We start from the raw sequence: 27,068 nt of genomic DNA on the forward strand, positions 1-27,068 counted from the left end.
GAGCAAAACGACATGATCGGGTGACAGAGGCAACGTGATCTGTGAAGGTCAACTGATTACCAATCATGACTCCCAAGTTTTGTGCTACATTGGTAGGAGCAAGAGATAAGGAGTCAATTTTGATGGAGATATCATGCTGTATGGTTGACTAAACTGGGAAGACCAGCAGTTCAGTTTTGGACAGGTTCAGCTGAAGGTGATGGGCTTTCATCCATGCAGATATGTCAGAGAGACAATCTGAGATTCGCACTGAGACTGTGGAGTCATCAGGTGGGAATGCCAGTCATAATAAGATTACCATTATATTATTTAGTGTCATTATCATAACTTCAATGTGTATTAGGAACATGCTGATCTGTGAGCCCTGGAAAGCAACAACAACCAATGATAAATAAATGACGCCTCTGTGTGGGTTTAGATTTTTACTGAGTCACAGTTGGAACACATTTCGCCAGCAGAGACAGAGGTGAAAACAACAGGTGGGATAAAAATATATATGAATCATAAAAGGAACAAAATTTGTAAAAGCTTTTGCTTATTGAAAAATGACTGTAGTTAAAAATCTGTGTTGTACCAAAAGACAATGGTGAAAGAAGGTGATGGAGATGGTTGAGCGCAGACAAACAGCACCAGACTCTCCTGCATTTCTCTTTTCTTCTTTCCTCTGGCTCCACCAAGTGTTGATGAACAAGAGGTGCATGATGTGGCTACATTCATGACTGAGGCAGGGACACTGAATACAGTGAAACACACACTTAGCAGCAACAAACAGTAGAGATATAGGGACAAGAGACAAGAGTAGAGAGAGAAAAAAAAGACACTGCTTTTCTGTCAGAATGATCAGTTTCTTCTCTTTGACTCTGATTTTTAGGCTCTAACATGCCTCACTGTGTTGCTAGGTAGAACAGTGGGACAGCAGGGTCCGACATGTCATCTGACATTCGTTACATAATCTGGATTAATGTCCAATCCATCCCGACTTCCTCCTCCTCCTCTAAAAGACACTCCAGATAGAGGTCATCATATCTGTGACACTGTGTATGTGCACGACACGCAATTGGATTTCTCTGATCCCCTCACAATGTCGGCCCAGCCAGTCCACAAATATATACAGACATACTGAGAGAAACAAACCGGACGTGTGGCCCCTCCGTTAAAGTTCCTCTCTCTTTACAGGTCAGAGAGGTAGACTTCACCTCTCTGTCTCCTCTCACAGTCTATGGCTTGGCAGTGGGCAGCTAGTAACCGTTTGAACCCTGTCTCCCACACCCAGGCCTTAGCACAGGTCTGAGACGTAGTCAAAATCCTTGAAGTAGTCCTGCTCTTTGCGAGAAAGTGTGCGGCGCTCTCGGGGTGGAGTGAGGGCTGGAGCTTCAGCTGTGAACTCCAAGTCGAAATTGCTGACATCTTCTTTTCCTTTAATGGTCGGCACGAACGGGGGTGCGACCTTCTTCTGAAGCAGGCCTTCCCAGTCCACACCCTATGAGACATTTTGGTTTTGTTTACCTGCTGCACGGCATCAGTTTCACTATGATTAACTTTTCAAACAGACTCCTCCTTCACAGATATATTGCCACATTTTCATGGAACATTCTTAAGTAAACACTCACCCTAAAGAAGGGTTGTTTTTTGACATCTTCTGCGTCCTTTTCCCCAGAACCCAGACGTCTTTCAGGATTTCTTCTTAACAACTAACAGCCAAAAAATAACCCAAATTAACAACAGTTTAGTGTTATAGTGTGAATAATAGCTAAAAGTGTAGAGCTGAAGGTGTTAGGGAGTAATAACTAAATAAATGGATGAAAAGTAAAGTATTAATCTGTGTTTATGTGTTAATAAGGAAAAAACAAATAGGAACACAGTAAATGTATAGTAACTAGTCAACTGACTGTTAACAGGAGTCAGTTAAAACTTACACCATGTGTTGTAGATAAGAGTAAGAGCTACTTAACTATTCAAGTCTTAAACAGTCGCCAGTGACCAAAAGCATCTACTGATCTAAAATGCTTAATACCTCTCTATGATATAAGATCCATTTGGATGTTCAGAGGCTCTGTCGTGAGTGTGGAGACACCGTCATCTTCTGTAACGCTGATTCATGAGTAAAACCCATGTAGTTTGACACATGTTTGTGGTTGTAGACACCTGTTTCTACATTCAGTTAATGATATATTTTGCTGAAAAAGTCATTTTTTCTTCAGGTTTGTCTGTTTTGAGAGAATAACCTTTGAATTTATTCTGATCTTTTATGAACATCTACATGATCAGTCAATTAAACAAAGAAAAATACCTGATTTTCACAGAAAAAATGTGAAATGTAGAGGATAGCATTATAATAAATGGTGGCAGATCACTAAAAAAGGTTAAATGTTGAGAAAAATTAATTTGGAAGTCACCACAAAAATAGATCTAGGTCTTTGAGGGTTAAACAGCAACCAGAGGCTGAACTGGTTACGATGTTGTAAAGCGACTGAGCTAAATGCAGCCGATACATGCAAAAAGTGTTAAGATATTAGATAGAAATGTAAGCTAACAAATAATATAATAATAGGTTAAATGTGATGGATACACGTTTCATATACCAAGATAAATGCAGCAGGTAAATACAAAAGTGGTTAAGGTAAAATATAATTGAAGTGTAAGTTAATGGAATAGTTAAAAGGTTACTTTATATGTAGAATATAAATGATAAAAAGGATTAAGCTAATATAACACTAGTTCAAGAGAAGCTAATGGTAATGCAAAAAAAAACAAACCCATAAATGTGGAGATCAAACACTAAAACAGCAGCCTGATGGTAATAGTACTTGATCTGAATAAACATTATTGTATGGATATGCACTTTAATATAATTTTCAATACTAAAAACAGTTAATGTCTTGGAGGATAACAGAGCAAGGCTAACTGATCTTATCTCACTCCACTCTAGCAGTAGATCAGACTAAAAAGATGAGGAACCACTGGTGTAGAGCTATTACAAAAAATTGCATATGTCTGACAAAACCTGTCACAAAAAGTTTCATTGTGCATCACCTCACCCGCCTCATGATGCCAATGGCCTCTGTGGAGAGGAAACGTGGGTAGCGCACTTCGTCATTCACTATGCTGTCAAAAACCTCCTCTTCGTCATCACCAGGGAATGGAGACTGAAGGAAACACACACTTTATTTTATTATACAGTACGGTGCAAAAATCCTAGGCCACCTTTGTTGTTTTTGCACAGCTGTAAATGAGCATACATACTTAATTACCTCCGCCAAGGAGGTTATGTTTTTGCCGGCGTTGGTTTGTCTGTCTGTCTGTCTGTCTGTCTGTCTGTCCGTGTGCAAGATATCTCAAAAAGTTATGGACGGACTTGGATAAAAATTTCAGGAAATGTTGGTACTGGCACAAGGAACAAATGATTAAATTTTGGTGGTGATCGAGGGGGGTGGGGGGAGCCACTGATCTGCCTTGGTGGAGGTCTGCACTCTCTGAGTGCTTTTCTATTTTTATTCTGTTTCCTTCAGACAAGAAAATGCAGGAAATACATGCACAGCCTTAAAAGACACACAGAAACTAAACTAAATATGTAGTAAAGGTAAAAGTCACTATTTAATGTGACTCCTGAGCCCTTGACCAGAGGCAGTACAAACAATTAGAAACATCTGATGTGTTGAATGAAACCTGGTATTAAACATTAGAAAATTAATGCAATAAATCTCATATTGTCTGAACAAAAATCGATTAAAGACATGTTAAAAGCAAAGGGAGGTCACATTAAATACTACCACTTTGGTTTTTTAAAAGCTTTTTTTCCCTAAAACCTTTGTTTTTCCTGCTGTACATACTTCACATATATCTAGATTGTATTTTAATACAGAGACTGGGAAATGTATATGTGTGGTCATTATAACTTTACTAAACCAACACACATAATGTTGGCCAAGGATTTTGCACCGTCCTGTATATAAACACACATATTTCTATAAGACATGTCACAGTTTGGTCAAGGATGAGCTGCTTTCAGAATTCAAACACTGCTCCTCTGTTCCTACATCTCAAGACTTTTATAAGCATTTACAATTTTTTCTGACCTGTATGGCAGTGTTTCTATAATGTGTCCCATAAAGCCCTCTGCTTCCAGTTAAAGAAGATACTGTTCCATAATCCTTTACAGATTTTTCCACATTTTTACATAATAAATTAAGCACATTAGAGGGATTTCCTTTTGTCATGCCACTTTTCGGTCAATATCTCCTCCATGTTCCTGAATCACTCAATAAAAGTCAATAGTTTAGAGTCAGAGAGAGAATATTTTATCATCTTTGTAAGTGTCTCACCTCTCCGACTAACATCTCATAGATGAGGACCCCGAGGCCCCACCAATCGACTGCTCTGGTGTACGATGTGTCTGTTAGTACCTCTGGAGCCAGAAACTCAGGGGTCCCACAGAAGGTACTGGTCCTGTCCCCATAACCCATGCCTTAGCAAAAAGAAAATATATAGAAGCATCGACTTACAGAGTTACTGACTATGGGAGTCATGCAAGACATTTTTCCTCATCACACTGATAAATAATATAAAATGACCTTCTTTACAGAGTCCAAAGTCTGCTATCTTCACAAAACCCTCTGTGTCAAGCAACAGGTTGTCTAATTTAAGATCCCTGAGAAAGAAAAGACAGATTTTTGCTAAAGAAATGAAAGTGGAAATGAATGTCTGTGTGGTGAAAAAAGAGAAATAATCCAAATGGCTTACCGATAAACAATCTTATGGTCATGAAGGAACTGCAGACCCAGCACTACACAGGCTGAGTAGAACCTGTTGTACAAATGACAGAGAATCAAACATGTTAAATATACATGCTACTATCGTTCATATGTTAAAGGCTGCAGAAAACTGTCAACATATAGAGCATGGGGCTTTGTTTTGAACACACAACTGGACTCACACTGCACGTGGCTCAGAAAAGACGTCGGCATGTATATGCATCATGAGGTCGCCTCCTGCTGTGTACTCCATGACAAAACACACATGTTCTGGAGTCTGAAAACACGCAAACAGGTTGACCAGGAAGGGGTGGTGGGAGCCATTTACGGTCTCAAAGATCCGCTTCTCACACATCAGGCTGGAAACAGAGTAGAGAGGCAAAGAGGGTCGGAATGAGGCGTTTATTACTGCATGTGTAATTATGGGGGATATGAGCTGCTGTTATGCAGCACAGCTATCATCATTAAATAATACCTTTCCACTTCATCCCGAGCAACAATGTCTCCCTTCTTCAGGGCCTTGATGGCGTAAAGGCTGCTGGTCCTTTTGTACTCTGACAGCAGCACCTCAAGAGTCCAGCAAGAGCTTCATTAATTACTTTTAGACAAAGAATTGAAAATGACAAAACTACCTACACTAAAGCTTAATGGATAATGTAACACATTTCTTTATTTCAGATACTGCCAACAAATCTCATGAGAGCACAAAAAAAACAATACATTAGCCTGTTATTTAATACTCAACCATTTTTGCAGCCTCTCACTCAGCCCCAAGGCCATTTCTAGCTACTCTTTAAAAATTATAGAATGACAAATTATGTGGCTTCATTTGAGTGAAAAGGCATCAGAACTTTCATGAAACAGCTGCTGGAGATTGACTTCCAATAGTATATTTATGGAGGTAAACTGGGAAACATTAATCTAAGAGGAATACACATCCCATAAAGAATCACTGGCATTTATTTGGAGTTGTGTTCATCTTGACATAGCCAAATGTACAACAAAAGGTGAAAAATTGCTGTAATATCCTTAAATTACAAATACTTGATCTGTTTTCAGTGTAAAACAAGTTATTCTTTTACATTACATTAACATCACATAACTTCACACTTCTTAAGAAGTCAAATTGTTGGTTTCTAGTCAACATTTCATTAATGGAATTCTCACATCTTGACTGTGATTATACATACTGCACTTCTGCCATTTCTTGCTTGCTCAGCCTTCATGATTTTGTTGATTTCTTCCTAAAGATTTCATATCACTGTGTTCTGTTGGTGTTTTTTGGAAAAAATACCAGTGTATATCTACAGCTAAAAGCACCAAATTCCTCCTATTCCTCCTAAATTTAAAAGAAAGTTCAAATTTTACTATGATGGTTATAGGACCCCAGTCACTAGTGCTTAAATGTTAAATTGATAGGGTGAAAGCTAAACCCTACATTAAAAAGGGTTGAAATGATATACAGTAACTACAACTACATGGCATAAGTATTTTGTTTACACTTGAAGGTAAAATTAGCTTTGAGTACCTTCCCAAAGTGTCCCCTTCCGAGTACTGCTATCAGCTTGAAGTCCTGCAGGGAGAGAGGGCCTCTGCTGGGTCTGTGAGGGGGATTACAGAAAGATTATTAGCTCTTCATTCAACATGATATCAGCAGCATATAGAAGCTCAACATCCACCAAAAAAAACATACACACTCCCACATGGAAATGTATTGTTTTTAGTCTACAACATATGCGCTAATCCACATTAATGATGACTCGGCTTTAGTATAAGCTGTTAAAATAACAGAGTTACAACACAGGGCCATATTGTGTGAGGGGGTGTGTTTCTGGTCTCAAACTGTGTTGGACATATTGCAAAAACAATATGCTCAGGTGTGTGTGTGTGTGTGTGTGTGTGTGTGTGTGTGTGTGTGTGTGAAAAAGACAGGCCCCTACTGCACCTGCGTAAAGAGTTGGTGGACAGCGACCTTGTTGGCTGCTCACGAACAGGGACATCCGGCGAGGATGGGGGTACATACACTGGCATCTGTTCCTGTGACACACCACAGAGAGGAAGAACAGGAGAGTGCAATAGAAAGGTTAAGAATATACTAGGAAATTACAGCAGGGATTCTGAGCAGCTGTCGTATAGATTCCACACAGTATCATTCAGTTCTCCTGGCCTGATGGTGATATTTGGCCTGAGGAAGAGAAGGTGGCTGAACATAGAAAGACACTGATGTAAAAAAAAACAAAAGGGAGTTTTTCTGGATTTGTACCGGCAATGTGTACTTAGACTTGCACGGCCTAAACATTTCCAGAATGTTTTCATGTTGTCTTCTGTTATACACAATTACCTTACATGATACTCAAGCAAATTTTATCTTCCGTACTGCCTACTACTTCCGCACTACCTACTACTTCCGTACTACTACTGTGAACTACATCTTTGGAATAATCTACATCCTAAACTTCAATCAACATCAACATCAACATCTTTATCAATATTTAAAAAGTATCTGAAAAGGACTCTAATTTATGAAAAAATGTAAGGCTTTATGTCATTTGATTTGTATTTGTATTTGTATTTGTATTTTTTTTTTTACTTTAGATTATTATTTCAGTTCAGTATTGTATTTTTCTTCTTTTTTTTCTGTGTATTGTTTATTTCCGGGGAGGTATTAATACACGCCTTTTTTGGATTCTTTCCTCTCCTGCACAATGGTGTTACTTGCATGACATTTGTTTTAAAATGTTTTTTCTTGTTGTTTGTGATGTGCAAATAAATAAAGTAAAAATAATATGTGTGGAGAAGTTGGATGGAACTCAAGTGACTTTGAGGCTCGAAGCTCAAAGACTGAGAAACACTGGGATTTGGGGGTGATGCTGTGTGAAGGAGGACAAATGTGATTAGATTTGTAGTAAATATGGTTGGACAGGGTGTCAGAGTAACAGAAATTTTAAAGGAAAACTTTTGAGCATTTCCAAGCATCATCCACTCTAAGTCTGAACTTTCAGTAAAAAAATTTTAGAAAAAACTAAGCTAGACTGTGATTTTGTAAATACATATCTACTACAAATCAAGATACTGATCAATGAAATCAGAAGTTTCAACCATATTTCTGTGTTAAATCCATAGAAAGTTTGGGTTGGTCATTTTCAGAATGTCTTTCCATGGTAATTTTTGTTGCTGTTGTAACTAAAATTGTTAATATTACTGAATTAGTCCTGTGTGTTGATCTGTAATTTGCATGTGTTTTCTCACATCTATGGAATGAGTTATGAATGAGTTAGGAATAAGAAGAAGCAGAAACACATCTGAAGCGGTGTACAGCAGGGGCATAATAACACATAGAGGGAAAATAACAACACAGGGGAGACATGAGGACAAAACGATGACAAACATCTGTAATGACCTTCAGTCTCAGCAGACATACAGACACTGAAACTCTATGTGCACATTTGCCAGATCCCCCGCTGGCCGACAGCCTCGCTCCTCCCCTCTTACTGCCCTCTCCCCTCCTTCCTTGCTGTTAATTAGTCTTCTAAAAACATCAGAGTAATTAATCCCATAATACTTCAGCCCCATTGAACACACCATCTGCCGTGGGCCCTGTCCTCCTCCAACTCTCTCTTCACTCGCCTTATTCTGTCTGTCTGCGAATCTGCTCTCTAAAACTCAAGTAGCTGAATAAATGAAACACACAGACTACATTATAAGTCTTAATATAAAAAGATGATAATCATTTTAGGGAAAGTACGTAGATTTTCCTTTCTTCATGTTTCATTTTTCATCTCTTGCCACCTCTTTTCCCACATTATCGCTGTGCGTAGATTGTGTTCCTCACACTGAAATACTAACATGGATTTACACTTGATTAAATTAAAGCTCCCCTCCATCCAACTGAGTCTCATTAAAGCTATCTCGCTGAGCTCTCCATTTCCCTAATTATTCATCCCCTCCTTTCTCCAACTTCTCACACGCCCGTCTTACATTTCACCACTGCCGCCACCACCTATGACTAGAGCACTGTTTTTGATCCAAAGGCAGCAGGTAGGAAGTGAGCAAAATAGTAACATGATAGTGCAAAGATGGCCATCTTTCCAACCCTGACTGAAACCCCTCTGTCTGCCTTCTGTCCTCTGTCTCCCTCACCAGAGCCGGAGCATCCACCACGTCTCTCCTGATCTCAGCTTTGGGAGGAGAGTCGCTGTCATTCAGATTCAGCTTCTCCACAGAGATCTCTCTGCAATGCAAGTACAAAAATAAAAAAAGAGACACAAACATGAAATGCAATTAATGAAGAAATGAAAGAGGTTCAAATGCAGATTAAGCATTACTTTACAAAAGAGTGTCTGTTAGGATTGATAACAGTATATTATAGTTACACTGGGGGAAGAGAAGAAAAATGTAAAATTATGAGAATAAAGTTGTAATATTTTGAGAAAAACATCATAAAGTTGTAATATTTTAAGCTACGTGAATGATAATTGTAAGAGAATGAAGGTGTGACATTTTGGGAAAAACAAAATCATCATATGTTGAAAATTTCATAATATCAAAAATCTGTTTTTTTTTTTTAGGAAGGCACTTAACTTACAGGTAACTTATAGGCTGCTGTCTGTGTTTAATAAGCACAGTATTGCTTAATGCTTCATTACAATATAAAACACAACATGATTAAAGAATTTCATACAGATAATTAAAATTATTCAAAAATCAAACATCAGAAATTAAACACTACATAACATATACAATATTATAAATACATAGATAAATGCAATATAATCAGTAGATCCCAGCTATAATGCACAATATTGACTCAATGCAATATGGAACATGGTACAGGTTTCTCACAGATTTTATTATGTACATAATTTATATAATATTTGTATGAATATTTACATACTGTACATTTTTCTACTGATTATTTTTATCCTGTTTACTGTCTTCATAGTGTTTTTTTTCTACATGTTTTATCATGGCAAAATGCAACGTCATGCATCTATGATGTAATGTCTGAATAACAATGAAGAAATCTAAATCTGAAGCTTAACCCACCTTTCAATGGGTGAGGGCGGGGTACACCCTGGATGTGACATAAAGCTACAGACGAAAAACCATTCACTCTCACATTCACTCCAACGATCGACTTAGTTTGACCAATGAACCAATTAAGTGCATGACTTTGGACAGTGGGAGGAAACAGGGGTATGGAACATGCAAACTCCACAGACACCAACACATCTGACACCAGGTTGGAGTATAATTTACATTATATCAACTCTATTCTCATAATATCTTGATTTTTCCTAAATGTGGACTATATTCACAAAATGTTATACAAGGTGTCCACAAAGTCTCTTTACAATTTAAAAAATGTATTACAAAAGTTATCAAAGTTTTTAATCACATTGTGGGATCATGTGCAATCGAATTACTGGTCAATTTTTACTCAACAAGAGATCAATTATTGCAAATGTTTACCTTAACCAATATGTGTCACCACAACTGGATGACCTTTAACCAATCATCATTTTCCAGGTACATGGTGTACCACCATGTTGGGGACTGCATGTCGGTAGGGTCCTAAATCAAACATTTCCAGAACGATGGATTGGAGGGAATGTCCCAATTCCCTAGACACCTCATTCACCAGATATCACTGCCCTGGATTTCCTTCTATGGGGTTATGCTACAGATACTGTGTATTGAACAAAGATACGGGACATCAACAACCTAAAACAAAAGATCACTGATGCCATTGACAACAGTGATTATTATCTATTAACAGTTATGAACATTTGTTCTAGCTTTTGGTAATTACACCAGCAACAGCTGCTCTAGTTTATAACAGCTGTAGCTCAGTTTGCTGTGCTTCCATCCAAATTTGATTTAATTTTATTTGATTGATGAGGCTATGCTACAGCCAACATGGCAAGAAATCCAGTATCGTCTTGATGTGCTTCGTGCAAATAATATATAATTTGTAATAATTTCCACAGATTTGTCCATTCATTTGCTTTAATAATAAATTTGTTAAATTGTAGAGACTTTATTAACACCCTGTATTTCTTTTTCCATTGACATGACCATAATACTCCAGAATAAACATTAAACATCAGATAAATATCACATTGAGCATGTTGACTCTATGCCCATTGCTTTCCAGATACTGGTTTCTCACCCTGTGCTGTGTGTGAGGCTGCTGTTTGAAAAGCTGGGTGTGTAGGCAGGTGTGTTGCCTCCACTGGGGATAGCGTTCCTCAGCAGGCGGACCCAGGTGGCAATGTCCACATTCATCTGACGAGCACGTAGGAAGGCTTTACCTGGAAAAACATAGTGGAGTACGAGGGATGAATGATTAAATCTGTGGAAACTGTAAAGACAGATGTGAGTTCCACAGCTACTGTTACATTCATGTGCAGATCAACTATACTAGACTGAATTTAAGAACATCTGGTGTTTTCAAATGATAGAAAGCTGCCACTTCAACATCAGGAGAGATTTTTGCTAATAAGTCCACAAACATGATGTATTGAAGAAAGTAGAAGAAAAAGCTAATTTCCAGTCAGAACATTTGTTTTGTTTTTTTTTCAAGAATTGGTAGGTTAAGTTAACATGGACTCACACAGAACAAAACAGACCATTATTTAAAGATGTTAAAGACATTAGGAATGCATTTATACATTGGCTAATATTAAGTCATATACACTGCTACCCATGAAGTTGTAATAAAATAATAATTGTCACAATGTGATTTATTGTTGATAGATAAAGTGTAACTGGGACTCAGCATGTAGTCATTACACCTGGCTGAGAAGGAGGGTCTAAGGATGGGGGATGCCCAAGACATTAACCCATTTCCTTCATCTACTGTTTATTTGACTGCTGTTTATTTTCGTAATTCAGCTAATTCTGTAAAGCCCTGTGAGGCAACCTTGTGATATAGGGCTAAACAAATAAAATTAAATTGGAATCAATCAATCAATCAGTCAATCAATTAATCAATCAATCAATCAATAACAGCAAAAACAAAACTAATGAACAGAAAGTAACACACATTCCTACTACCCCTATTTATAGCATAGTACAGTGTGTTTCTACAGTGAATGTGTAATGGTGGAAAAAAAGGTGCAAGATGCTAGTGGGTTGTTTGTTTTTAAATAATCTTTTCAGAGCTTCATAGAATGACACAGTCAACTGCAGAAAAACATCAACATTTATGCATAAGGACCCAATCCTTACGAACTGGAAAACAGCCTATTGTGAAGCAAATTGTATGCTATTTCCATAATTCAGCTCTCTATGTTTCATGTTTTAATTCATTTTAGTAGTAATGTGGATGGACTGAACTTACTACACATCACTTGTATAACTGAATATAAAGAGGGGGAAACCATAATACAGCTGCTACTGTTATCGTGTATGAATTCAATCTGCTGTGAAAGAACGACAACAAATAAGTAAGTATCTCTAATTTCATTGTCTGCTAAAAATGTGGTCTCCTTTAGCTTCCATGAAGTGAAACAGCTGGACTCTTCGCGTGATTTGCATTCCCAGTAAATGTATTAATCCCAATTCCAGTACCATACGCCATTAACACTTTATCTGCAGCTGAGCATTTTTAACCCCTCTGACATGTAACCCCACAAAGTGGTGCATTGGTTAAAGCTGGAAATCATTACATAAAAATTTTTAAGGAATAAAAAGATAAGGCATATGCTGGGAATAACTGATATGTTCAGTATTTTTACAGTGTGTTTAAGTTGACAGAGGATTTTCTGGAGGAATATTCACTGCTTTGATCAAGGACACATGGACACAGTGACAGAAGGAGGCTGGGATTAAACCACTAACCTATGAACCTATTAATGAGTGAACTGGTCCATTATGTTGAGATATATCCACATATTTATGTGCTAGTATCTTATGTTATGACTAATTTAATACATGACGTTTTAACTTTGGTTACAAATTCAACTCCAAGAGAACTTGGTAACCCACATATACAAAGATAAGAGGGAACTGTTTGTAATTCCCCAAATTATCTTTCTGAGGCCACATAGGAGGGCTATATGAAACACCATCAACAGTCTTCCATTAGAGGCATAAATGAGCTCAGTGAGCATCTGGTTGGACTTCAACATACCGTGCTGTTTGGAAAAGACTTTCTTCTGCCTTTGGAGTCTGCGGCCTCGCTCTATTACCGGGTTAAAGAAGGTCACCTGAAACAAAACCCACATGTTAAATTACAGAAACAATGTTCTTTGATGTTATTTTCCATGTTTCCATGGCTGATAAATGCTGTGTTGTATGTCCCATTTGTTCGGTACCTCAGCCAGCAGTAGTCCCTGTGGTTCCAGTTCCAGCTGGACTCTATGTCTTTGGTTGTCCAGGAACTCCTCCAGCTTCAGGTACTTGAGAGCACACAGTGAACGGTAATCTCTCCAGTGCACAGCGATCTCCATCTCCCTGGACTGAAAACATGACAGGAAGGAACATGAGGATTCATCACTGGTTGAGCGCTAATTTTTGTCACTTAATTGCCATTTAAAAAGTGTAGGAAATACTACAGGTTTGTTTTTAGTGTTGCATTTTTGACCACCCCTCTTTAACACTTGTGGACACAGCAATTAATTGTGTAGAAACTGAATACACTTCATCTACTTTACACTCTGTTTGCACTAAACAATACAGTATCTGTAAGCATGTAATGCAGATGAGATCCTAATGCCAAACAAACAAACAAGACAAAATTTAACCATATTTTTTCGGTCTGTTTTTCCAGCACAAATATTTTTGTTTCCTTCTATTGCTTTGTAGTTCTGTCTAATGTCACAATATATTCTGGAACAAAATATATGATTTTCCCCCTTTTTGTACTGCTAAATTGATATGTTCTACTGGATTCCTAAATGTATGTGTGTTTATGACATGTATAGCATTCTTCTTGGTAGTTCTTCTCGGTTCAGCTGGACTGGTTTAGCTCTGAAAACATTTCATCTCTCATCCAAGAAACTTCTTCAGTTCTGAAGAACTGAACAAATTTTGTAAGAAGTGCTGACTTTTGCAAAAGATTAATTCTATTCATTTTGCATGGTGGTGTCAGATTAAACAATGAACTGGCAATATGTGTTATGTTTATTCTGTTTGATTTTATGGTGGTGTAAGCTTTTAATGTATATAAGTTTTTGCAGTTTCATTTTTAAGATGTATGTATGTATGTAGTGTATATGTAAGTTTGCATAAAGCATATGTCATCTGTTTACACTGTGTCCCACTGGTAGACGCTACAGGGCTCTGAAATACTGTACCTCCAGATTAAGGAATGGCTTTTGCCCGATGGCCATCCACAAACTGAACTCTCACCCTCCATCCCTTCATCACTCCACCCTCCACCATCACAATAAGTTTTATTTATCTTTTGCAACTTTTGTCTGTTTGCAATATTGCATAACATGCACTTGACAGTTTTGTAAATGTATGGCTGTACGTGTTGATGTGTATGACACAGTTTTTATATGAGAGAAATGCAATTTTGCTGTATGGGTGACACGCAATGACAAAGTATTTCTATTCTATTCTATTCTATTCTATTCTATTCTATTATAATATTGTATCCATTTTTACATATATATACAGTGTCATAAAGGTGTATTTGAGAATGCACAATCACTTTTGGATACATGGATATATAAATACAAGGAAAATAACTTATCATTAAAACCCTTAATGATCTGATCACATTTTCAAAGCGGCATTATAAAAATCCGACGTCACCCTCTGTGCAGCTGGACAAGGACTGTTTTACTGCATGACAAATAAATATAAATATGCATTAGTAAATATTGCAAATATGAGGTCCTTAGTAAATAATATAATATAATGAAATATAATATAATATAATAAAGCTTGATATGATACATTTGGTAAAAATACAATGACAGACAATATTTATGCTCAAAAATAGTATTACAAAATTTCATTTTAGATTTCTAGACTGACCTATTATTTTATCCATATATTCCACTACTTTTATGAAGCTAAGACTTTGGTAAATCTATTTAAGGCACCAAATCACCTGATCCACATGAGAGACAGTGTGCTTTCAAAAGAGATTTGAACATTTACAAAAGTTAGACTTCAGATTTTCAGCATTTGGGCTGCATTATCTCTTTCTACAGTGCCTGTTCCTGGTTATAAAATGTGTGTTGGTGATCCAAACACAGGTGGACAGCTTGGATACATCTCCCTTCACGCCTGTGTTTGTCGTCCACCTTTGACGTGTCCAGCTGAGCACATGTGTTCAGATTTTGTCACTGCACACATTACCTCTGCTCGAAGGTCAAAGGGACCTGGGCACATTTGTTACCACGTCAGCCTGCTGACAGACACGGACATGCTAAGAAAACAATAAACGAATGAAAGCATATGTATGGAATATAAATCAGTGAAATGGTGTGCTGTCATAAAATCAGCCACCGGGTCCTGCATCAGTCCTGTCATATCAGGGCGAATTAGTCTTCGCATTACAAAAGCAGTGGGATAACCTCAGCATGTGGTTTACATTTAACACTGTTTGTTGCTGTCACCCAGGACACATTTAATAGCAAAGTACAAACAGGGACCCAGTGTTTTTTTTCCACTGTATGAGCTGAGTGTGATGAGTGTGTCTTACTCTCTCTAGCTCCACGGTGAAGGTCTGATCCCAGGCCTGCTCTCCAACTGTTCTCCAAACGGTCTGACCTACAACTGAGTTCTCCAGCTTCAGCACTGCGCTCACCTCAGCTGGAAAACAAATCCAGATTATAAATTATAACACACATGATGAAATGGGAACACCAGTAAAGTAGATGCACTGGTTCAAGATAAGACATACAGGAGAGCTCGTCGTTCTTGCCAGGCATCTTAAGGCTCATGCTGCTGGTGCTACGACTGTAAAGGCCACTCAGTTTGAAGGAGGACCGCCCGTCTCCCATAGAGTAGGAGGGAAGAACCACTGGGGTCCCTCTGCTCCTGCCTGGGACCACCTCCAGCAGCCCCACACAACCAAGAAGACGCACCTGAAGAGTACCTGAAAGATAAAAACTATTAAAAATAGGACCAATGGCCTTGTAGCTCACTGGCCTGTTCTATCAAGAATCAATAACAAGTTGAATTTACAAGGATGTCAGCTTCTGGCACTATGAGTCCTGTGGTCTTAATACAGGAGATCAATCTCCCAATAGAAGTGGGTGGTACTTTCACTGGAGGATAACTCAACTAATTAAATGAAAGTCCATATCTGACTTCCTGTCAGTACTCAATAGTAACTATATGGATATCCTAACCATTTCCATGTTATAAGCCATCAAAATATGGCCCATTATTAGAAAAGGCAAATGTTTAACATTTCAAAAATCTGTCAAAATTTCAAAAATCTAAATATCTCAAAACTGTGAACAAACTGTATAACATTGTTCCAAGGAAGCTACATATAAAATTTTAAATTAATCCAACCGGTAGTTTTGTCAGAGAAGATGTTTGAGAAATTGCTAACTAAGACTTGTCATGTCCTGTGTACCTGTGAGTGGAGAGGGTTTGCTGAGGGTGCTGTACTGGTTGTGGACATAGGGGGTGCTGTGGCGGGAGCTGAAAGCAGAGGAGGATGCCAGCACCAGCTCCTCCTTAATGAGGCAGGCTTTGGGGTGATCCTCAGGCAACTCGAGCAGCCTCTGCTCCAGTGAACAGCGCAGCAGATCCAGACGCTGGGATGACTCGCTCAGACCACACTGAGCCTGCAGAGAACAAACAAAACAGGTTTACGAGGTTTATGTGTCAGAAGGCACAAGCAGAGACACAAACAACAATCCAAATGCACTAAGAATATGAGACAATATCCCTCAGAGAAATATAACTATTGCAAGGAAATATTTTGTTTATGGACTGTTAAATGAGGTACCATATGTGCATTTCAACTTAAAAGTAAGATGCAAATGCATTCCTCCTATAAGAATTTCCAAACAACAGCATACCTTAAATGAGGGTAGAAGTTGAAATATTTAATATATTTTGCATATTTACTGCATGTATGTGACATAATAGTCAAATGTAACACAAAAAATGTTAATAATTTGTTGAAATCATGTGCATGTGGACGACTGTATTATTACATCCTTAGGTTATAAGTAGCTGTTAACTAGTGGAGTATAAAGAAACCCAAAAAAGGGTAAGTCCCTCAAATATTATACTTTTGCAGGTGTTCATTCATTTAATTATAAAATAGGCCAGTATCCATGGCAACCAGGTGAACTTCACCAAGCTACCAACAAACTCTAGCAAACTACCTCGATCATTGTAATCTACCAATGCTTTATTGAGAAATATCTCTATGTAGAAAGATTTATAACATTTTTTCTTGCAACATTGCTCAAATTGTACAGGTATACTTATATAGAAACAGCACACTTCTTTAAATTTAGTATTACTTAGTCTTGAAACATTGATAAGTTTCACAATTTATTTTGCTTTTTTTTTTCAAATTTCAAGAGCTGAAAACAAGGGAAAAAACACACACCTTCTTCCTGTAACTCTCCTCCCAAAATTACAAAACTACATATAAACACAGATGAACCTGATGTTGATTCATGTTAAAACAGAAAAATAAAGCTACTTTTCCAAACTTCTGTGTCAACATACAGAGCAGAGCAGTAGAATCATGTCCACATCACATCTGACAGAATCGGTTATGTATTTAACCCCCTACCTCTATGAAAATGACAGTGATAAGATGAAAATCTGTGTCTGTGTCACTTTCTATGGTCTGAAAACACAGGCAAGGAGTAGACACAGAAGTTTTGTTTCCTCTCAAACCACTAGAATTTGAATCTGCTGAAAGATCATTATGGAAGTTTTGCAGCTTGACGTACAGCCATTGATGTTTGCCCAAATTTTAATTATAGTAAAAAATAAAAATCTTATTCTTAAATCTTATTGTGACTCCTTACATGGATCTGCAACTAAACTAAAATAGATGTGTAAGATCATTTAAAGACTCTTGGTAAAATAAGATCCTTAGAATCAGTGCATCCGCATTTATGAGAACATCACTAACACAACACTGACACATCTGACTGAACCAGTTCTGTTTGTATTTAATGTCCTCTCCCCTCCATCACCTCAGCCATGGCCTTCTTGTCCTGGACCTTTCCAGCTCCCAGCAGTCGCAGCATATTCTTGGCTCCTTCAGCCATGGCGTGTTCCACACGGTAGTGATGCCACAGCTCCTCCACTCGCAGTTCCACACCACACATGTCCGGTTTACCTGGTACACAAGGTCAGATAAATATGCATGAGCAACAGGCTGTAAAAGCTGCATGCATGAGTTTGTGTAACCTTTTCACATTTTCTTCTAAATTTAAGGAAATATAAAGTCAAGGCCAAAAGTTTTGGGAGTGAAACAAATTTTGTTTTTACAAGATTTGCTGCATCATTTTTTTAAGCATATGAAGAGTCCTACTTGATAAAAAGCCAAATATTCTTAAATACAGCCAAAGTGTGTAGCTGGTTTTATTTCACAAGTCTAGAATAGTCTAGTCACAAAAAACTATTATATTATATTATATTATATTATATTATATTGTATTCACTAAAAAAAAAAAAAAAAAGAAGTGAACCATACCCCAATTTGAGCAAGATGTGTGTATTGCAAGCAATGGAAACAGTTACAAACTTAATATTCTTAAATGAGAAGTTATGTAAGTGGTGTTTCTGTTAAAATAAGGAAAACAATCTTGTTCTTCTGCTGAAATATTATGCAGACCATTGTTTCACTGGTGGTTTTCCTGGCTGAAAATGAGGCAGAGGTGGTGCTACCTTGCTCAAGTTTACAGCACCTTCCGCTGTCTCAAATACCATGACAAAATTCTGCAACATCAGGGAAAATATGCCGATATACTGTATCTACCAATAGGTTAGACAGACAGCACCATTTAAGTGATATAAAGAAATACAGTAGGTAAAATACCACAACATCAGTGTGATGATACAACAACAGTTATAAATGAGTGTAAGTGAGGTTTGTAGTGTTTTTTTTTTTTTCATCAAGGCTTCAATCAGAGTTTTGTCAAAAGGTGGACCTGGTAAAAATGTTAAAGAAGTAGCCACCTCAAAAATGTATCTGTAGAAAGGGCCCTTGTTAAATAGAGCTCAATATTACTTGGAATGACACATTAAGACAAAGTTAGAGGTATTTTCAGAAAATAAGATTACTTTTGTGTGACTATATTACTGTTTTCCACAAATAACGACTTTTTACTGCCTTAAAATTCCTTTTGTTGTAGAGAAAAGGATAAAAAAAAATCGAGGATGAAAAGTAACCAGACAGCCGTTGGTTACAAGTTGACATCAGTCAGTACTGTCATTTCCAGGATCACAGCTGCTTTGTTTTTCCTTCCTGCTTGTTCTCTCTTTCATCTCTGACTCTGTAACTTCCCTTCCTCCTCTTCACTCTGTCGTCATCTCTGACTCAGTCCTTTCAGTCTCGTTGCCTTCCTGGCTCCCTGCATCGGTCCTGCCTCCTCTCTCACCTCTGCTAAATGAGCCATGGCTTTTAGTTGTTGGGCAACATCAAAGGGGATGCAGGAACATCAATATGGCTCCAACCTGAGAGATCGAGAGGACTGTAATGGACAGTGTGTCCGAGTGTGTGTGTGTGTTTGGCCAAAAGAGGGTGCGCTGTGAAGTTCTAAAGCAAGAATTGATCCATTACCACGCACATCATAAAATATGCATTGTGTATGAGCCAGAAAGAGTGACAGGTGGGATGAGAGAGCAGTTGAAAGATGAGTGAGGATAAAAACAAGAGCAGCAATAGGTACATTGGTTGTCCTCGGACTGCTCCGTGGCCTGCATGGCCTTTCGGATCTGCATGCGGATGATGTCAATCTTGGTCTTGCTGTCCTGCAACATCTGCTGAGCCGTCTGGAGGAGCTTCTTGTCCTGCAGAAAAAGAAAATGAGAGAAAACAGGAAAAGTGAACGACTGAATACAACACAGTCTGAGATGGACAGTGAAGTGGGTGGGCAACAGCTGTTGGAGTACCTTGGTAGCTCCATTGGCATAGATAGGAATCATGTTTTCTGCTCCCTGTTTGACCTTCAATTCAATATTTAGCTGCCGCTCCAAAGCTGCAATGCGATGTTCATTGGCTGAAGTCCGGTTGACTGACCCTGAAGATTTTGGGGTATCTGGGAAAAGAGGAGGGGTACAGTTAGAACTTTATAGGTAAAAAAGCAGCAATTTAAGTTTTAGGCCAGTATGTTCCAAATATCTCTTGTTTAAGATCAAATATTGCTTGTTTGGTTTACAGGTTGAATTAATCCATTCGTTGGGGGCTGATTTAAGTCCTCTAGGCTTAGAATAAGAACAATCTGTGAGCTGCAATTACACGTTGAAAATGTAAAGTTTTGACAAAATGAATGTTTTTACCTACGCCATGTGTAACGGCAGAGGTTATGTTTTCTTCGGGGTTTGTCTGTCTGTTAGCAAGATAACTCAAAAAGACAAGAACAGATTTGGATGAAATTTTCAGGAAATGTTGATACTGGCACAAGGAACAAATGATTAAATTTTGGTTCTCAGAGAACTTGTTTAGTCACTGGCAGATCACAGTCTGGATGGCAGGGTGTGAAGACTATGATGGGGATGCAGTCCAAAAAATGTGCAATATCCCTGAATTGTGCAACTGACTTAAACGAGCTTAATGTATTTTATAATTGTTTTAATGTCCATGATTTTAGTGGTGTCTGTTTTTATAAATGCAGAAGATCACCTGACTTTGGAAGGAGTCAATGACTGCTCCTGCGCCTAAAAACCCCAAAGACACTACATGACTTTAGGCCAATAGTGTTTATCTCTCTTATAATGAAGACTCTGGAGTTAAGAGTGCACTTTTGCACATGGAACAGGATAAGTTTAATTAAAAGGTGGTTTGCCCTCTCCGGGTCGGTGAGGAGTCTTTGCCCCAAGTGGAGGAGTTTAAGTATCTCGGGGTCTTGTTCACGAGTGAGGGAAGGATGGAGCGTGAGATTGACAGACGGATCGGTGCAGCGTCTGCAGTGATGCAGTCGCTGTACCGGTCGGTTGTGGTGAAGAAGGAGCTGAGCCGAGAGGCGAAGCTCTCGATTTACCGGTCAATCTACGTTCCTACCCTCACCTATGGTCATGAGCTTTGGGTCATGACCGAAAGGACAAGATCCCGGATACAAGCAGTCGAAATGAGTTTCCTCCGTCGGGTGGCTGGGCGCACCCTTAGGGATAGGGTGAGGAGCTCAGTCACCAGGGAGGAGCTCGGAGTAGAGCCGCTGCTCCTCCGCGTCGAGAGGGGCCAGCTGAGGTGGCTCGGGCATCTGTTTCGGATGCCTCCTGGACGCCTCCCTGGGGAGGTGTTCCGGGCATGTCCCACCGGGAGGAGACCTCAGGGAAGACCCAGGACACGCTGGAGAGACTATGTCTCTCGGCTGGCCTGGGAACGCCTCGGGATCCCCCCGGAAGAGCTGGAGGAGGTGTCTGGGGAGAGGGAAGTCTGGGCATCCCTGCTTAGACTGTTACCCCCGCGACCCGGCCCCGGATAAGCGGAAGAGAATGGATGGATGGATGGACAGGATAAGTTTGGCCTTCTTCAGTTTGCCTACAGGATGGGCAGAAGTGTGGGATTTTAAATACATTGAGGAGGCCAAGTCCTTTGTCCATCCTTATTATTGATTTCTCGTCTGCTTTTAACGACATCCAGCCTCACACCTTAGGTCATAGACTTCAGAGTTTTTATAATATTGACACTGGCCTGATCTGCTTTTTAAGAAAGAGGTCACAGCAGGTGAAGTTGAATAGTGTTTCATTGTGTATCAGATGTTTTGTTGTCTCCTCCACCGGATCCCCCCAGGCTGAAGCTGTCGTAACAGTCACCACACAATTAAACAATTACAATTTTGTAATTGTGTACCTTTTCTGCAATGATGACTCTGAACACGGTCCAGCAATGTGGGACTTTACTAACTGGTGTGAATCATCCTTCTTTAATAAAAGTGCGGCAAAAAATAAAGGAGATTTGCATTGATTGATTGAATGTTGAAATGGTGGATCAATACAAGTATCTCAGTACTGTGACTGACAACAAACTGTGCTTTGAGCCTCATGTTGAAACTGTGTGTAAGAACACACATCAGCCCAAGTATTTTTACTGCAAACTTCACAGTTTCAGTGTTGACACCACTGATTGAAAATGTTTTATTCTTGTTTTATTGAGTTGTTTTTTCCTTTTCTTTTTGAAATTGCTTGCAGGGTATTGTGAATTGTCCCTAAACAACCTACATGACCTGTACAGGTTCAGGTTCTTGAAGACATTCTGATCAGTCACGGCTGATCAGAGCAATTAACAATCGTCTGAATTTTTGTTGTTTCCATTAGGACGAAGATACAGTCCATCACAATGCAGAATGAACAGGTGGAGAAAGTAATTTATTCCTACTGCTACCAACCTTGTCATTTGCAATTGTGTCACTATTGGTTGTTATTGGACTACTGATGTTTGGTTTCTGTTGTTCATTTATTTACTGATGGCTGTAAGTCAAATTGCTCCTCGTGGATAATAATAGTACCTTGAATCTTGGGAGTATTCTGGAGAAGATTATTGTGACTTAAATGTCAGATCAGAGTTTCCCTCACAGAAAACAAGACTCTAATCCTAACTGGATCATATGGACTACAGGTTCACAGGTAGAGGAGCTCATAAATTATTTTGATCAGGGTGGGTCCCGTACCTTTGTTATCATCGTGGCCCTTGACCACGATGTGGGCGTCCAGCTCCTGCAGCTGGGCGTGCAGCGACTCCAGCTTGCGCTTGGAGCTGCGGAGCTGGGAGTCTACCTGCTGGGCATTCCTCTTGTCGGTGGTGGCTCTGCGCAGGTTCTCTGCCCCCTCCTTGATTTTCAGCTCCTTGCGGATCTCCCTACGGATCCTCTCGCGGTGCTCATCCAGACGCTGCTGCACACTGGAGTCAGAGAAATCGGTGTTCTGGTCCAGACCGAGCTGCTGGAGGACAGACAGCCCGCCTGGGTCGCTCTGAGGAAGAGGAGATGTAAGAGGGAGCACAATATGAGGGGGAGTACAAAGATACAGTGTGACATTAATAAAAACACACTGCATATGCGGGGAATCGTTCAGTTTGAGTTGAAAAAAGAAGATCTCCAGCTGAGACCTGCTGAGCCAAGGTTAGAGCAGACAATGCTGTCACTCCGTCAAACCTCTGACTAAGTGACACTCTGTGGGATGGAGGAGTTCAAAACAACGAGTCTGACTGAATCCTCAACAATGCAAAAAATGTAAGGCAACATCACAAGCAGAGGCAGCGCTTAAGTGTGTGAAGACCTGAGTGCTCACATCAACTCTCCTCCTGATCAATACTAACCAGATTAGAGCAGATTAGAACAGCATTAATACAGACCAAAATCAATCAGGGTCTCATCTGCCTCTAGACAGGTCAGAGAAAACATGTGTATAAAGACACAACATACATGTGCAAAGGCACTTCCTGTTTTTTTCTCATGTTCTATTTAACTCAATAAAGACACAACAAGAACTTAATATCCAATGGTCAACCGATCATGGATCTTGAAAGGCTGATATAATAACAGTTTGAACTATGTGCACCATCCCTGCACATCCCTCAAAAATGTCTACAATGAAATCACATTATGTTTGTATGTATGAACTTTGATTCATGTTTTAACCATTCCAAACATACATCATACATCAACATACATTAGCGTGTTGTCAGCTTGTACGGATCATAACACAGCTCACTGTATTCTGAAAGTGATATTACTTGACTGAAGTGACTGATCAAGAAAAGGCAGATATAAGATGGACTTTTCTAACTTTTGCAATTATACCAACATGGAAGAGGTCCATATATGAATCTGTTCTGTTTCTTCATCACTCTTTATCAATAATGTAGAAGTGAATGTTCAAATGTAAAAACTCCAATTGAGGGCAATATTTTAAACTTTTGAGCTATTTTTCTATTATTTTGCCTACCTGTCCATTTTTATTTTATTATATTTTATTTTATTTTATTTTATTTATTGGTTTATTTAACAGGGACATTGTACATTGATTCACATCCCTGTACATGCACCAGAGTTAGCCTAATGGCTATTTTTCATCTGCAGTCCCTGGACAGATGCTGAATTGTCACCCTAATAGGTAGCACAAGGTTAGAAACATACAACTTTCAAAGCAAAATTAAAATACCCAAATATAGATGTGTACAATACAAGTTTTGTAAAACAAAATTTAGCCAAAGTAAGTAAAAAATACACCTGGCACTTAGACATATTAAAAAATATAACAGAGACAGGACTAAAATATTTCTAATGTTGGCAGTTCCAATTATTAATGTACCAGGGTTTTTTTTTAGATGCATTTTGAACTAATTATAAGATGACAGTTCTCTGATTGCCACTGGAATAGAGTTTGACTCATATGCAGCTATAACTGCAGGAACTAGGAAAACTAGTTGTTACCTTGGTAGCAACTAATGGGAATCCATTTTACACAAATAAAATACCCAATAAACAAATAAACTGCAAATGAGGCCTGACCAAATGCACTTTTTCTCAGTGGAACTATGCAGTCCCCTCTGGCTGCACCTCTTATAAAATGGTACAAGGCTGTTCTTATATTTACAAACTGTCTGAGAGAAGGAGAAGACCAGTCATTAATTTTGAACAGTAAACAAGGATTTGTATATTTGATGAAGTTTTCCAAGCTTAGAAGGTTATATTTGTAATATGGGGCAGTGGTGATAATGAGTTGGTTTCCTATCAAGTATTTTTTTTGTCCGTTTATATAAACTCTAGTGGTTTGAGTGTAGTGATGTTTGCTAATAACCAGGTAGTTAGACAGTATGTAATGTGAGACAGTACCATGGCGTGCATATGCATTTTGGAAGCCTCTGTCGATAATTGTGGCCTGATAAAGCGGAAATTTGAGAGATTGAGTTTGACTCGATTACAGACGTTCTTGATGTGTGATTTGAATATTAATTTGTTGTCTATCCACAGCACAAGATATTTGAATTCAGATTGGGGATGCAAATTATTGATTAATCCATTAATCATTAGCTGTCTGACCTCATCAATTAACGATTAATTGATAAGCTGCGATTTTCCTGAGAACCTGAATTTGTCTTTTGATAGGGTCTGTAAGAATAAAAGCTAAATATTGTTTATATACTTAATAAAAAAAAGCAAGTCATATTCCTTAATGACTGATTTATTGTACCATTGGATACACTACAGACAATGGGATTTATGCCATATTAGAGAAATTACGTAAAATGAATGGATCTAAAGAGGGGTAGTTTAAAAGAAATGAGCATGTCTGACTTTGCATCACTGACATGATGGAGCGACATTTCAGTGGAGATGCCCCCCCCCCCCCCCCCCGGCTTTTTTTTTTCCGTGGCCACTGGGATGACTGTGGGACATAATGCGGGACATACCTGTGGCCCGGATCAGGAGCCTGGAAGATGTTTTCAACTTCTGTCTCACTGACCAGATAGTCCAGATAACTGTGGACTAGACCAACCTCCAGGGAAAACGGTCCGATACGATACCGACCCCACATTTTGCGTGTATTTAGGCAGGGGTGTATCGCTCCCACAAACAGACAGGCCATTCTGTGTTTCGCTCCACCATGTCCCTAAAGCGATTCTAACTCATCAACACCATGATCCAGCTTGATGACTGGCTATCCCAGCCATGGCCTCACATCGCAGACAAACCGGAAGCCTTCGGACAGGACGTGGAACAGGGAAATTAACCAACAATTAATAATTTAACTGAGCAAATTCTTATCGACAATTAATTGATAGTCGATTAACTGTTTACATCCCTAATTCAGATACAATTTGTAATTTTTGTCCTGCCACAAGAACATCAGGCTGCATACTGGGACATTTGGATCTTGTGAAAAACGTGGCCAATGTCTTAGCTACATTAAGTTGTAAGCAGCACTGATTCAACCATGTTGTGATATGGACCATGCACTTTTGTGTGAGATCCTCTGCAACTTGTGAAATATTGTTTCCATGTGAGTAAATTACTGTGTCATCTGCATAAAGTTGAATGTAACCATTCATCCATCCATCCATTCACCCACCTACCCATCCAACCAACCAACCAACCTACCTACCTAGTTCTACCTCTAGTTCCCTTCAAAGGAAAGCCATTTCTGACACTTGTATCCACAATCTATTTCTTTCAGTCACCGTCCACATCCTGTGATCATAGGTGAGAGCAGGAACGTTGATTGACCAATAAATTGAGAGCTCCCTCTTCACTACCACCAGACGGGTACAGCCTCTGCATCACTATTGATGCTGCCCCAGTCCACCTGTGGATCTCAACCTTGAGGCAACACTCCACCCTTTTCTGGCTGAGAACCATGGCCTCAGATTTGAAGGTGTTAATTTTTATCCCAGCTTCTTCACACTCAGCTGAAAATCACCTCAGTAGAAGCTGGAGGTCACACTTCGATGAAACCAGAAGCTAAGTCTGCCTTCAAGTTATTCTTTTTATTATACTGTACAAGTCTAATATACTATATATTTTTTAAAAGCCTAATATTAACTGTTTATGCAAACTCCTGCCATTACCAACATATTGTAAATTTTCCCACTACACGTCTTCAACACCAATACAACTGTTACTTGGCAGATTTCTCCTTATTCTTCAAGAATGAGATAAAAAGGTATTAAAGAAGTGAAAATCACTAGTCATGTTGACACTGCAGAGACATCTTAAGCGACACTGAATAGTTATGACATCACCTTTGTCATCACTACTTTCAGTTGGGTAGTCTTTTTATTTTTGTACTTCATTTTTATTAGTCAAAGGCAAGATTTTTTTTTATAATGTCCCACTGGGCAAAACTGGAGGGGCAGGACCTTGCCTCTCTATAGTCTGACTGGTTTCCAAAATAAACGCCAATGACCACCTCCAATCTTCCAAACATTCACAAAGCACTTGCTGACATCACAGAAGCTTTGTCCACTATTTAGCTATATCCAGTCTATGCTGAATACCAATGCTGCTCAACTCCTTCTACAACTGGGAGAAGGGCTAGGTCATTGGTAGGGTGCAAACAATCAAACAAGAGCAAACCAGAGTAAAAAAGTAGGAGCTGCTGTATGTTGCACAATTTCACCGTTCCTCTAACATCCAAAATTAAATATAACACAAAAATAATTTCTGTCTGCCATGAAGCTTCTACCTTTTTACATATTAA

General features: G+C 38.9%; 1 protein-coding gene across 4 annotated transcripts in view; it reads right to left on the minus strand.

Moving 5' to 3' along the window:
- Positions 1-407: 407 nt before the first annotated feature.
- The window catches only part of pkn1b (protein kinase N1b), a 62,460-nt gene continuing 35,799 nt past the window's right edge, over positions 408-27,068 (minus strand). For 3 of the 4 annotated variants that reach the window (XM_030140221.1, XM_030140217.1, XM_030140219.1), the window contains exons 2-22: positions 22,538-22,838; positions 19,821-19,966; positions 19,598-19,718; positions 17,897-18,042; positions 16,303-16,516; positions 15,619-15,813; positions 15,418-15,527; positions 13,073-13,216; positions 12,889-12,964; positions 10,924-11,065; positions 8,892-8,982; positions 6,697-6,788; positions 6,280-6,352; positions 5,227-5,318; positions 4,934-5,110; positions 4,741-4,803; positions 4,572-4,648; positions 4,323-4,465; positions 3,039-3,146; positions 1,611-1,691; positions 408-1,480 (exon numbers count right to left, since the gene is read on the minus strand). In XM_030140221.1, the coding sequence (XP_029996081.1) occupies positions 1,277-1,480; positions 1,611-1,691; positions 3,039-3,146; positions 4,323-4,465; positions 4,572-4,648; positions 4,741-4,803; positions 4,934-5,110; positions 5,227-5,318; positions 6,280-6,352; positions 6,697-6,788; positions 8,892-8,982; positions 10,924-11,065; positions 12,889-12,964; positions 13,073-13,216; positions 15,418-15,527; positions 15,619-15,813; positions 16,303-16,516; positions 17,897-18,042; positions 19,598-19,718; positions 19,821-19,966; positions 22,538-22,838 (2,796 nt within the window). In that variant the 3' untranslated portion in view covers positions 408-1,276. The remainder of the gene's footprint in view (positions 1,481-1,610; positions 1,692-3,038; positions 3,147-4,322; positions 4,466-4,571; positions 4,649-4,740; positions 4,804-4,933; positions 5,111-5,226; positions 5,319-6,279; positions 6,353-6,696; positions 6,789-8,891; positions 8,983-10,923; positions 11,066-12,888; positions 12,965-13,072; positions 13,217-15,417; positions 15,528-15,618; positions 15,814-16,302; positions 16,517-17,896; positions 18,043-19,597; positions 19,719-19,820; positions 19,967-22,537; positions 22,839-27,068) is intronic. The other variant, XM_030140218.1, reaches the window with a different exon arrangement.

The sequence above is a fragment of the Sphaeramia orbicularis genome, chromosome 8 (genome assembly GCF_902148855.1).
Source record: "Sphaeramia orbicularis chromosome 8, fSphaOr1.1, whole genome shotgun sequence".
In the NCBI taxonomy this organism is placed as follows: Eukaryota; Metazoa; Chordata; class Actinopteri; order Kurtiformes; family Apogonidae; genus Sphaeramia; species Sphaeramia orbicularis.